We start from the raw sequence: 12,318 nt of genomic DNA on the forward strand, positions 1-12,318 counted from the left end.
AATACACAACTATGTACCAGAGGGCTTTGGGGAGAAAAAGGGGGAAAAAATAAAAAAAAGAATGAGTTAGGCCACAGTACACAAACAAAAGGAAAATATGTAATATTCTGTAAGACAAATTCATAAAAGTTGTGAAATACCTGAGCATCTTTATAAAACAAGCACTATAGAAAACTTTTAATGAAACTCTTAAATTCATTAATGACTGCAGCTCACCGAACTTGGAACCTCCTCATTTTTAAGAGGCAGCAACTCGAAAAAAAATTAAAATGGGATGTAGTTAGCTTTCAATTACGTAGGCCACTGACAATTCAATTTATGGATTACACAGAATTTTAATTTACTCATTTCACACGTCGTTATGAACTCTACATGAAGTTTAAAAGGACAAAGGATGAAAGTCGAATTGGTCAGTTTTGCAGGTTATTTCCATGAGGGACGGGAGGGGGGACTTCCTTTGAGGCAAGACTGGGGCAGCCAATAATTGCTGGTATTGCCCGACTGGTAATAACAGGCTGATGAAAAGGTGAAAACAACGTGAAAACTCTGATTAAATCAAGCGCCCCCTCCCACCCTCGTTTTAGATGAGGCATTTTCCTCTGCCACCCTCACAGAAGGGGCTGAGGCAGCATCTGGCATCTCAGCACTAACATTTGTTTCGTGATTTCCTCTTTCCCGGGCACTCTGACACACATCCCTTCTTAGGAATCAGGAGTCACCCGTACCTTTCTGCATTTTAAAAATAGAAACTGACTTGCCAATCCGGGGGCTGATCTTTTCTCCGGCTGTGATCACCACGATCTGGACCCCCCCCCCCCACACCCCAATAAGCGGCTGTTCTCCCCCAGCCGGATCCCAGGCCTGCGACACCTCCACTCCCTCTGTGACACCGCCGTGACTCACATCTTGCAGATCCTCCGCCCCCCACGCGCCCCCAACACACAAACCCCGAGGAGCCCACAGCGCGTCGTCAACCCGCCCAAGCCGACTTGGAGGTCTCGGCTCTGAGTCACACAGAAAGACCACCCTCGTCGGCATCCCCCCACACACACAGTCCCCCACGCCCCGGCGCGCCGGCCTCCCCGCCTGACACACCGACGCCCGTCGTCGCCGCGCAACTTGTTATGCTCCAGCTCGAGCCCTTGACCCAAAAACCTCCGAGAAACGGAGAGCCGCAGAGCCGGCCTCGGGCGGCCTTTGATGGCTTTGTTATTGTTTGGGTTTGAATCGATACGCCCCTCCCTATCCTTCCTCCCTCGCCGCTCGACACCCAGCTCCCGCCTCCCCGCACGCCCCGCGCCCCTCCCCCTCCATTTTGGCGCCTTTTCCTTCCCGCCACGTCGTGGCGGCGTAGAGACCATTCTGACCGCGGGAGCGGGGCGGGGCGGGGGCGGGGCGCGCCGCGAAATGCAGATCAGTCGGCTTCTGGTTGGCCGGACACGCGCCGGCGGGGGCGGGGCCGGGGCGCGGCCGCCGAGCGCGCGGGGCGGGGGCCGCGGGGAGTCGCCCCGTCCCGCCGCTTCCCCACCCCCTCTCCTCCCTCGGCCGGCCCGGCAGCCCCGCTCCCCGCCTAGGCCTCCCGGAGAGGCCCCGCCCCGTCCCCGCCCGCCCGCGCGCCCCCCCGCCCGCGCGCTCCGCCCCTTTACTCCTGGCCGCTGGGCGAGCCCGGCGTCTGCTGCAGCGGCCGCGGCGGCGGAGGAGGCCCGAGAGGACTTGGCGGCAGCGGCGGCGGTGGCAGGACCAGCAGCAGCAGCAGCAGCAGCAGCAGCTACCAGCCCTGTGTGCCGCGGCGCTGCCGCACGAGCCTCAAGAGCCGCCCACCCCGCCGCCCTCGGCGCTGCCTGACCCCGCCGGCGTGTCCGCCAGCCGCCAGCCCCGGCAGCGCCCCCAGTCGTCCTCCGACTCGCCCTCGGCCTTCCGCGCCAGCCGCAGCCACAGCCGCAACGCCACCCGCAGCCTCAGCCCCAGCCGTCGGCACAGCCACCGGCACAACCCCAGCCCCAGCTCCTGCCACAGCTTCTCCAGACACAGTCTCCGCGCCGACACCCTGGAGGTTGGGATGCTCTTGTCCAAAATCAACTCGCTTGCCCACCTGCGCGCCGCGCCCTGCAACGACCTGCACGCCACCAAGCTGGCGCCCGGTGAGCGCCCCCCCCCAACCCGGGGATGGGGGGAGGCTGGACCCCCCCGGGTGGGAGCTGGGGGCTTGCGGGCCGGCACTGAGTCCCCTGTGTCTCCCCCTTCCCTAGGCAAGGAGAAGGAGCCCCTGGAGTCGCAGTACCAGGTGGGCCCGCTACTGGGCAGCGGCGGCTTTGGCTCAGTCTACTCAGGCATCCGTGTCGCCGACAACTTGCCAGTGAGTGGACGCCCCGCCGTGGGGAGGGCGCGCCGGGCGGGGGGCGCGGGTGTGCCCTGGCCCCGGCGATGGGTCCTAACGGAGACTCTCGGGGGGGCTTCCCAGGTGGCCATCAAGCACGTGGAGAAAGATCGGATTTCCGACTGGGGAGAGCTGGTGAGTGCCCTGGAGGGAGCGACCCCCAGGATGGGTGGGGTGAGGGGCACCCTCGGACTCCCGCCCTAACGCAGCCCCCTCGCCCCTGCAGCCCAATGGCACCCGAGTGCCCATGGAAGTGGTCCTGCTGAAGAAGGTGAGCTCGGGCTTCTCCGGCGTCATTAGGCTCCTGGACTGGTTCGAGAGGCCCGACAGTTTCGTCTTGATCCTGGAGAGGCCTGAGCCGGTGCAAGACCTCTTCGACTTTATCACGGAAAGGGGGGCCCTGCAGGAGGAGCTGGCCCGCAGCTTCTTCTGGCAGGTGCTGGAGGCCGTGCGGCACTGCCACAACTGCGGGGTGCTCCACCGCGACATCAAGGACGAGAACATCCTCATCGACCTCAATCGCGGCGAGCTCAAGCTCATCGACTTCGGGTCGGGGGCGCTGCTCAAGGACACTGTCTACACGGACTTCGATGGTGAGCCAGGCCTGGGAGGGAACTGCCCGGGTGGGAGCTGCCCAGGTGCTCGGCCTGGCCTGGAGGCCTCGGCCAGCTTCCCTCTCCGGCCCTTTGTAAAGGTCATCGGGCCGCCTGGCTCGATGCTAGCAGGGGTGGGGCGAAGGAGAGCTTCCCAGCGTAGTAAAGCCGGGGATTTCAAGCCAGCTGAACCTGTAATGTTTCTGGCATGATTTTATTTTTTAAGTGGAATTCAGTGGGTTCCAAGCTTTCCCGATGAATAAGAGGTTGTGGGCAACCGGCCGTAGCCCAGATTTCTGAAGTCTGACCCAGTTTCCCCGCCAGTAAAAGGATGGGAGCCGGAAAGAGGGAGGAGAGAGCGCGAGAGATGAAAATTGATGCCGGTTTTGTAATTTTTGTTTTGTTTTATGAGGGAGTTAGTTTTCTGTACGGTAGTTTTTAGAGCTGCAATTTTTTTCTTCCCCTTTGATCTAGGGACGGATAAGGAATAGAAACAGTAGTTTCACTAAATAATTCATTTTGTTGATTTTTTTTTTTTTTTTTTGGATGTTGTGGGGTGAAGGAGTTGGGAATGAATGTTGTGAAATAAGATCTCTTGCTGGTTTGAAAATTAGTTGGGTGTCTCCGCAGAGGGGATGAAAACCTATCCTAGGGAGGGGCTTGGAGCGGGTTCTTTGAGAAAAGATGCCGTGGAGAGTCCGAGATCAAAGCAAAGGGGGGGGGGTCCTCATCTGCGCGGCTTAACCCAACGAACGACAGCCTTTCAAAACTTGTGACTGGGGCTTGTGGTTTGTGTTTATTTGCCCTTGGAGGACGCTGGGTTGGGCTGCATTTTTTTGTATTTAACAGTTAATGGCTGGCCGGGTCCTCCCATGTTTTTTTCCTTCGAGTCTTTGCTGCCCCCTAGTGAGCACCGGCGGGATGGTCCCCCACATTTTTTTTTTTTTACAACCCAAAGTTTGTAAACAGGAATCACGTGGTCTGAAACCAGCCCTGCAGCTCTGTCTACCTTTCTAGCGAGGGGAGGAAAGGGTGTGGGTGTCTGCCCCTGTGCTCATAGGCTGCGGAGGAAGGCCTCCCAAAGGGCACCGTGACTTAGGATATTGTGTAAGTGTCCTCGCCTGGATGATATCTGAGATGAGAATCTCGCTCTGGCTTCTGGGCGAGGTTTAACGCAGTTTGAGGATAGTCTGTGGGATACCTCCCTCGATTGTGCAGACATTCATCCCTTCATCCCTTCATCCCATCGCGGGTGGTCCTGCCACATACAGGCCTCAGGCTTTGGGTCTGCGGCCAGCCCTGTTTGTGTCTTGGAGCAGTTTGTAAAGAATTTCAGTTTATGGTCTGGACTGGTGGAGAGGTGGGTAATGCTTGGGGTTGGAGATTTGCCCTAAGCTGCTCATCCACTCCTTTTAGCCCAAGGGGGAAATGGAGTTCACTCAGCTCCTGAGAGAAGGGGTGTGGGTTTTTGCTTTTTTTTTTAAAGAGTTACTCAGCGTCCTGCTCAGTTGCTTTGTTTTATTTTTGCTAAAACCGTGTTTTCCTTTCTGTTCCCCCGGCTCACAGGGACCCGAGTGTATAGTCCTCCAGAGTGGATCCGCTACCATCGATACCACGGCAGGTCGGCGGCTGTCTGGTCTCTGGGGATCCTGCTGTACGACATGGTCTGTGGAGATATTCCTTTTGAGCACGATGAGGAGATCATCAGGGGCCAGGTTTTCTTCAGGCAGAGGGTCTCTTCAGGTGAGTCCTGTGAAGCCCCTTGTTGAGGAGAAGCAGGAATCCCAAGGCTGTTAGTTCTCAGGGGACAGGATTGAGTTCTGGAGAGCTGCACTCTCCAGGAGACATTCCAACCCTTGGCTAAGCAGGATTCTAGGCCAGTGATTAGCACTTGAGAGCTGGCCTCCAGGAATCAAATGTTTGGCATTTGAGGGTTCCTTGGGAGGTCAGAGGAAGAGCATGTGTGAGAATATTAAGAAGAAAAGACCATTTAGTTTCACTGGAACATTTCTAAGTGCCAGCAGAGTGCTGATCCCTCAGCTCTTGGCTGTTCTGCCAGGGAGTGAAGAGGTGAGGGTTCCTCGAGCCTTCTCCTTAGGGCAGACTCTCTAAATATTGTGGTTCAGTGACCTCATTGTGGGTGGTGTTCCGATCTGTAAGTTGTAGGTGAATTGAATCACCTCATCACGCTCAGTGATGTCTCGTCAGAGTCCCTTGTCATCATCTTTCTTATTTCTGGTGAGTGGGCGTCATGGGAAAGGCCCCAGCTATTGAAGTTTGAAAACCACAGGTTTAACAGGGGAGCTGTTTTTTAGCTGAAAGCAGACTGCAGGGTCCAGAGGTTAGTTAATACCTTCCCATTAAAGGGTATGAGTTCTAGAAAGTTTGTGGTCTCTGTTGAACCCCAGACTTGTGGGTCCCTGAGAAGCAAATTGAGAAGACCTTTACATTGCGAAAACAAGTTGAGTCATTCATAATCTCTGTCATCTTTGCTTTCTACAGAGTGTCAGCATCTCATTAGATGGTGCTTGGCCCTGAGACCATCAGATCGGCCATCCTTCGAAGAAATCCAAAACCATCCGTGGATGCAAGATGTCCTCCTGCCCCAGGAAACTGCTGAGATCCATCTCCACAGCCTGTCGCCAGGGCCGAGCAAATAGCAGCTTTTCCGGCAGGTCCTCCCCTCCCTGTCAGATGCTCCGGGGAGGAGAGGCTTCTGTTTCCAGTTTCCTGAGTACCAGTGACACTTCTCACCAAGCAGGACAGTGCTTGATACAGGAACAACATTTACAACTCATTCCAGACCCCAGGCCCCTGGAGGCTGCCTCCTGACACGGGGGCGAGACTCCACTCCAGGCGTCCTGGGCCTCGACTCCTCCTGTAGATGCTCTCTCCTTCTCATAGGTGTCCAGCACTGCTGGCCTGTGCAAAATTCCGGGGGTGGGAGGGTGGGGGTGGGTCAGAACCCTGCCATGGAACTGTTCCCTTCATCACGAGTTCTGCTGAATGCCGCGATGGGTCGGGTAGGGGGAAAGCGGGTTGGGGTCGGATAGGACTAGTACCGTTTTAAATCCCTGTCACCTCTTCCGATTCTTCTGAGTGCCTTCTGTGGGGACTCCGGCTGTGCTGGGAGAAATACTTGAACTTGCCTCTTTTACCTGCTGCTTCTCCAAAAATCTGCCTGGGTTTGGTTCCCTGTTTTTCTCTCCTGCCTCCCTCCCCCCTCCTTCATATGAAAGGTGCCATGGAAGAGGCTACAGGGCCAAAACGCTGAGCCACCTGCCCTTTTTCTGCCTCCTTTAGTAAAACTCTGAGCGAACTGGTCTTCCTTTTTGGTTTTTACTTAACTGTTTCCAAGCCAAGACCTCACACACACAAAAAATGCACAAACAATGCAAATCAACAGAAAAAACTGTAAATGTGTGTACAGTTGGCATGGTAGTGTACAAAAGGATTGTAGTTGATCTAATTTTTTTTTAATTTTTGCCTTTAAGTTATTTTACCTGTTTCTTTTTTTTTTTTTTTTTGAAAGATGCGCATTCTAACCTGGAGGTCAACGTTATGTATTTATTTATTTATTTATTTGGTTCCCTTCCCACTCCAAGCTTCCACGGCTGCTGCCACAGTTTTCTTTTCTCCTTTCCTCCTCTGACTTGGGGACCTTTTGGGGAGGGCTGCGATGCTTGCTCTGTTCGTAGGGTGACGGGACTCGGGCAGGCAGCTGCTGTGGCTCCCTGCCGGCTGCCGGGCCCCTCGCCTCCTCTCCCGGGTGGGGATGGGTTCCGTGGTTGATGGGGGAGGGGTGTTGCTGACTGTGTATATAGGATAGATTTATGAAAAGCAGTTCTGGATGGTGTGCCTTCCGGATCCTCTCTGGGGCTGTGTTTTGAGCAGCATGTAGCCTGCTGGTTTTATCTGAGTGAGATACTTGTACAGGGGAATAAAAGAGATCTTATTTTTTTTTTATACTTGGCGTTTTTTGAATAAAAACCTTTTGTCTTAACTTACGGTTTCTAAGTGTTGTCCATGCAGAGGCATGCTAATGTACATTTATCAAACACTTGGTAAGTGCCAAAATCTTACCCTAGAAGGAGAAGGGGAACTTTGGGCCGAAATCTGGTTTCCTTCAACGGGACTTCTGGGATAGTCACCTTTCTGAAATGAATGTACGGCCAAAGGGTAGGGGGCCCAGTCTTGGGTGGATAAGATTTGGCCTGAGAGGCCCAACGAAATCCCAACTTCCGTCTCCATACAGTTCTAGAGCTGTGCAGATACAGCACATGGGGCTATTTCCCAGTTGCGCTAGTGACATTTCATGAAATAGCCACTTGTGACTAGGGGCAGTGGTACTATAGAGCACTTCCATCATTGCAGAAAGTTTTATAGGACACGGCTGACCTAGAGATACCAAATATAGCTTTATTGCTAAACTGACAGTAGAAGCTCTTTCCAACTGTCTCTCCCACTAGTAAAACATTTTGAGCATGTACTTGATACATGTTAAGTTTACTGAAAAACTATCACACCTGTATTACTCTCAGTTCCTGACTCAGGTTCCCTTCACCTTTAGTGTGGGTTTAGTTATTAGCTACCAGATGGGTGGGAATGCGTTTTTTGACTTAAAAGTTTTCCTCTCTAATGTCCTTGGCAAAGGGCGTATAATGGGAGTAGGCGAAAAGTTAGCTCTGCCATTTTACTGCCTGTGCTTGGATAATTAGTGTTTTCAGTCCGTGGTTTCTTCGCAGGAATCTGTTTAAGCCTCTTGTCCATTTTGTGCGAGTTTAGTTTAAACTGGGTGGCAGAACCCGTGAGTCCACTTCGTACATGTGGCCTGAATACATCCTAATGCACTGAAAGCGCACTGGAGGGTGTAGCACTGTCAGTGTGCATGTTGAGTATTGGTAAATGTTGGTTTCTTGTTTCTTTATAAGCCTCAGCAGCAGTTCTACATTCTTCCCTCAGTGCATGCACACACACCCTTTGGACACTGGCCCAGATGCTGTCTTGTCTGGTTGCTTGAGGGTCCAGGACACCAAACCCTTCACCCCTCATTGTCTACCCTGAAGCTTGGACTAGATCCCAAACCTTAGCTCAGCGTGCATGTGGCTGCGGGAGAGGAAGGAAGGATTTCTTGGTTCTGGGGGCTGCTTTTCTGAGTTCCCCTTTTCTCTGTCCGCCCTGCTCTCCCGCTGCCAAACACACAGGAACTCCCAATCTCAGAGTCTGGAGGTTGTGTGCCTCACCCTTTCCAGTAAAGTTGACACTTGAACAATCGAAAGTTACTCCAGCTTCTAAGGAAATCTAGCAGAGCCTCACCCTTTCTCCCTTGAAATGAGTTTCTGGCAGTTTCCCCATTCTCTGCTGAGACTGCTAGGGGTGATGGAAGACGGTGTCCCTTTGAAGAAATACATATTGTGCTCCTACGGGTGCAAGAAATTAGGGGTTGTATGGGAAGGGTGAACGATCACGTTAGTCTCTTCTCATGGGCAGTTTAAAATCTAGCGGAGAAAGGGAAGTCAGATAACTAGTACAACTGTGCGGCCACAGGAAGAGAGGGGAGCAAGGGTCGGGAGCAGGGACTGGGGCATCAGCCTGGGGCTTTGACTCTACCACCATTACTTACCTGGATGCTTTGGGCAAGTTATCACACCTTCAAGACTGATCTCTAAATAGAGATACTCCTTGATTGGATTATTAAGAAGATTGAATTATGTAAAGGGTGTACAGAAGGCCAGCAAATACTAGCTCCTGGTGTGGGATGCATATGTATGTAGCAAAATACCAAGGAGTACAGGGCAACAAATTCCTAGAGTTGGGATAGCGGTTGTTACCTCTGGGGAGGTCGTGATTTGGGGAGGGGTACCTGCACAGGGGCCCTCAACTCTTTGGGCAATGCTTTATTTCATAAGCTAGATGGTGAAGACTAAGGTGTTTGCATGATTCTTTATAGCTTCTGGTGTGTCTTAAGTATTTCATGATAAGTTTTAAAAGTATTGAACAAATTTGTGTTCATCACACAGGAGGCAGCAGATAGAGTTATTACGGTCCTTAGTTGAGGTGATCTGGGAAGGCTTCAAAGAGGAGGCAGCATTTCCAATGGACTTGGGAGAATGAGCCTCAGTTTGTTTGCCTGTAAAGCAAGGCACTGAACATGCAGACAGAGCAGAGAAATCCAGAGGGGCTAATGATTTCCCCCGTTAGCAGGAATCAGCAAACACCGGCCTGCTGACCAAGTCTGGTGCACCACCTCGGTTTGTAGAGCCTGCGAGCTAAGACTGAGTTTTACATTTTTAAATGGTTGGAAAAAGATCGAATGAAGAAGAACATTTTGCAACACATTAAGATTATATGAAATTCAGTTGTCAGCATTCGTACATAAAGCTCATCCATTTATGAATTGTCTAAGGCTGCTTTTGTGCGACAATGGCAGAGTGGAGTAGTTGTGACAAAGACCTTAGAGCCAGCAAAACCCAAAATATTTACTATCTGGCCCTTGCAGAAAAAGTTTTCTGTCCCTGGGCTAAACCATGGTCTCATTAATTCATCTGCATCTTTCCTCACACTTAGAGATACTAACTAGCCCTCATTCAGTACCTGCTATGTGCCTGGCACTGTTCTGCCTCCTTTGCATGTATTAACTTATTTAATCTTCCAACAACTCTCCATGAGGTAGATGCTGTTATTTGTCCCCATTTTACAGATGGGTAAAACGGAGGTGCAGAGCAGTTAATTACCATGTCAAAGGTCACATACCTAAGCAGTGGCCAGGTCAGAATGTGGACCCAGGCAGTCCATGCTTATTACGACTGTGCTACGCTGCCACCTAATAGATGTTTGTGGATTAGTCATGTCCAGGTTCCTTCAGGGCCCAGGATCTGGAGGTCAGGGCAGTTCTTCCCCCAAAGAGTCGGGTAAGCAGTTCTGTTCTGTGGAAATATTCATTATTGGCTCCTGTGAGCTACCCTTCACTTGGGCCTGGGTGGGGAGAAAGAGTTGGAGGCTATACAGGGAGGAGAAAGGGGGTGGGTGGGGGGTGGTTAGGGGCGGGGCAGGGACTCATTTCTTGTAAATGTTGCTCAGCTCCCCCAACTGCTCTGCTGGTTCTTGGAAACCCTTACCACAAAGGATCTATCGAGAACAGTGTTAAAGCAGATATGGCCTCATCCCCCAGTTCATTTCCTGCCCAGCCTTGCGCTAGTAACCCCGATTGCCAAGAGCAAGGTTGCAGTGACCCCTCAGCATTGCTGTGGGAGGAAGTGCAAAAATAAGCAGAACTAGGGTCAAGCTGAGAGGACAGTCTTTATTTTTATTTATTGTAACAGGACATCCGATGTACAGAATTAGATTAATCATAATCCTTGGCTCATGATGTTTTCTCATCATTGGTCCAAGCATGGCCTGCTGTTATTATTATATGATATTGGGTGGTAAACTCACCACCCAACTCAAGAAGCTGACATTAACAGTGACATCCGTCTATCTACACAATCCTCTGTTAGTCCATTCCTTGCCTCTCCCAGATAGAACCTGCTGTCCTGAATTTCGTGTTTAGCATTCTCTTACATTTCTTAAAAAAAGTTTTTATTTTACAGGCATGTGTTCCTAAATTAGGTAGTGTTTAGTTTTAGTTGTTCTTGAACTTTATAAGAAGAGTATCATGCATGCACATAATGATCTAGAATTTGCTCTTTTCGCTCAACATTATGTTATAAACATTCATGCATGTTGTAGTACACGGTTCATTTTCATTCTAGAATATTCCATTGTATGGACAGGCATTTGGGTTGTGGTCAATGGAGGTCAGTCTTTAGGAGCCCCTGGGTTACGTTGCTTAGAAGGTGTAGCCCTTGCCCAATATGTCAGGGTGAGAGCCAGTGACCATGTAGCCATTCCAGATTTAACCATGGAGCACTAACTATGCATCAGGCACCATACTGTAAACACTGAGAACTCCTTTTTTATGCCTGAGTAGACACAACAAGGCTTTTCTCATCTGCGCCCTTCAGAGTTCAACATGATGCCAGCAAAGAGTCAAGTGTTGCAACAAAGCAAAGATCTCACGTTGCATGGGCTCCTGGTAAGATCTGTGGATCTGGCAGTGACTTTGTGTATATGGTGTGATGATGTGCGTATGTGTGCAAATGTATGTATCTTTGCTGTGTGTGGTGAAGCATGGTTGTATATATACATTTGTGTATGTGTGTGTGTTGGTGTTAATGTAGAATACAGTGGATGTGGGTGTGGGTGTTGTATATGTGTACGTATGTGTGTGCCACTGTGCATACACACTCATTCTTGGAGTTACTACCTGCTTACCCCATCTGGACTAAGGAGTCCTCTTTCTTCCCTCTGTGGCCTGGCTGCCTCCTTTTCCTGCCTCTGCCCTGATTCTGCCCTCTGCCCCACTCACTTCTCTCACCTCTCTTCATCTCTATCTTCTTCCTGATCTCCAACTCAGATCTTGACTCCCACAACCACCCACCCAATTCTCTTCATTCCTCTTCCCAGTCCTTCCTCCAGATGGCCCATCCCAATGTACCTTTGAGATTTCATCTTTATCTGACCTCTTTGCAATCTTCATAAAACTGTTGGCTCCTCTCTCCTTGAAACTTCTCCCCTGATTTCACAACCTCTGGTTTGCCTTCGACTCCTCTGCCACTTAGGCCCAGTTTCCTCTCCCTCTCCTTGCTCTTTGAACTCGGTGTTCTGTCCCTCCCTCACCCCAAGCCCTCCGTGTTGGTCAGGGTCCTGACAGGAAACAGATGGCACACTCAAATTGGGTAATATGAGGAGAGTGTGAAAAAGAACTATTTACAAAGGTGTGGGGCAGGTGTTGGGAAACCACACGGGGCGTGCTGTACCCTGGGGCTGGCAACAGTGGGAGCATTACCTTTCTCAGGGAGCAGGAGCGGGCAGGGACCGGAAGGACAACAGTGTGGAGAAGCCTGCCTAACAAGAGCTATGACCTTTGTTCGAGAGAAGCAGTCTGCCTGTGGTCACCCACATGGAGGGAGCCAGAGAAACCAATACTCTGGCTTCTCTCTCTTCCCATCCTCTGGTCTCCTAGCAGGGCCTCCCATTGGCTGAGCCCAACGGAAAGCCAGAAGGCAGGGAATCTGGTGTGATTCAGTCCGCATAGGTCAGCCTCTGGGAGCCCAGAGCCCTGGAGGGGCAGAGGAAAGACACTCACAGCACAGTGGCTGCAGGATTGCATCTTGTCCCCTAGCTTCACTGGCCATAGTCTCCATCATGACTCCTGTAACTCCAGCACAGATCTCTCTCCTGACCTCCAGGCCTGGGGATCAATAGTCTCCTAGATACCACTGCCCAGGGTCTCACAGGGACCCG

At 51.5% G+C, this 12,318-nt stretch overlaps 1 protein-coding gene and 1 long non-coding RNA gene across 2 annotated transcripts; one reads left to right on the top strand and one right to left on the bottom strand.

The window, feature by feature from the left end:
• Nucleotides 1-291: 291 nt before the first annotated feature.
• Nucleotides 292-828, bottom strand: LOC139077315 (uncharacterized). The gene is made up of 2 exons (XR_011529715.1): nt 726-828; nt 292-515 (listed from the first exon to the last, which is right to left on the bottom strand). It is a non-coding gene; the product is annotated as an uncharacterized lncRNA (long non-coding RNA).
• Nucleotides 829-1,480: 652 nt separating this feature from the next.
• Nucleotides 1,481-6,973, top strand: PIM1 (Pim-1 proto-oncogene, serine/threonine kinase). The gene is made up of 6 exons (XM_070584495.1): nt 1,481-2,141; nt 2,250-2,356; nt 2,462-2,512; nt 2,604-2,970; nt 4,537-4,713; nt 5,473-6,973. Exons 1-6 carry the CDS (start codon nt 2,060-2,062, stop codon nt 5,628-5,630), a joined length of 942 nt encoding a protein of 313 aa, XP_070440596.1. The 5' UTR covers nt 1,481-2,059; the 3' UTR covers nt 5,631-6,973.
• Nucleotides 6,974-12,318: the final 5,345 nt, after the last annotated feature.

This window comes from Equus przewalskii, chromosome 19 (assembly GCF_037783145.1).
Source record: "Equus przewalskii isolate Varuska chromosome 19, EquPr2, whole genome shotgun sequence".
Lineage (NCBI taxonomy): Eukaryota > Metazoa > Chordata > Mammalia > Perissodactyla > Equidae > Equus > Equus przewalskii.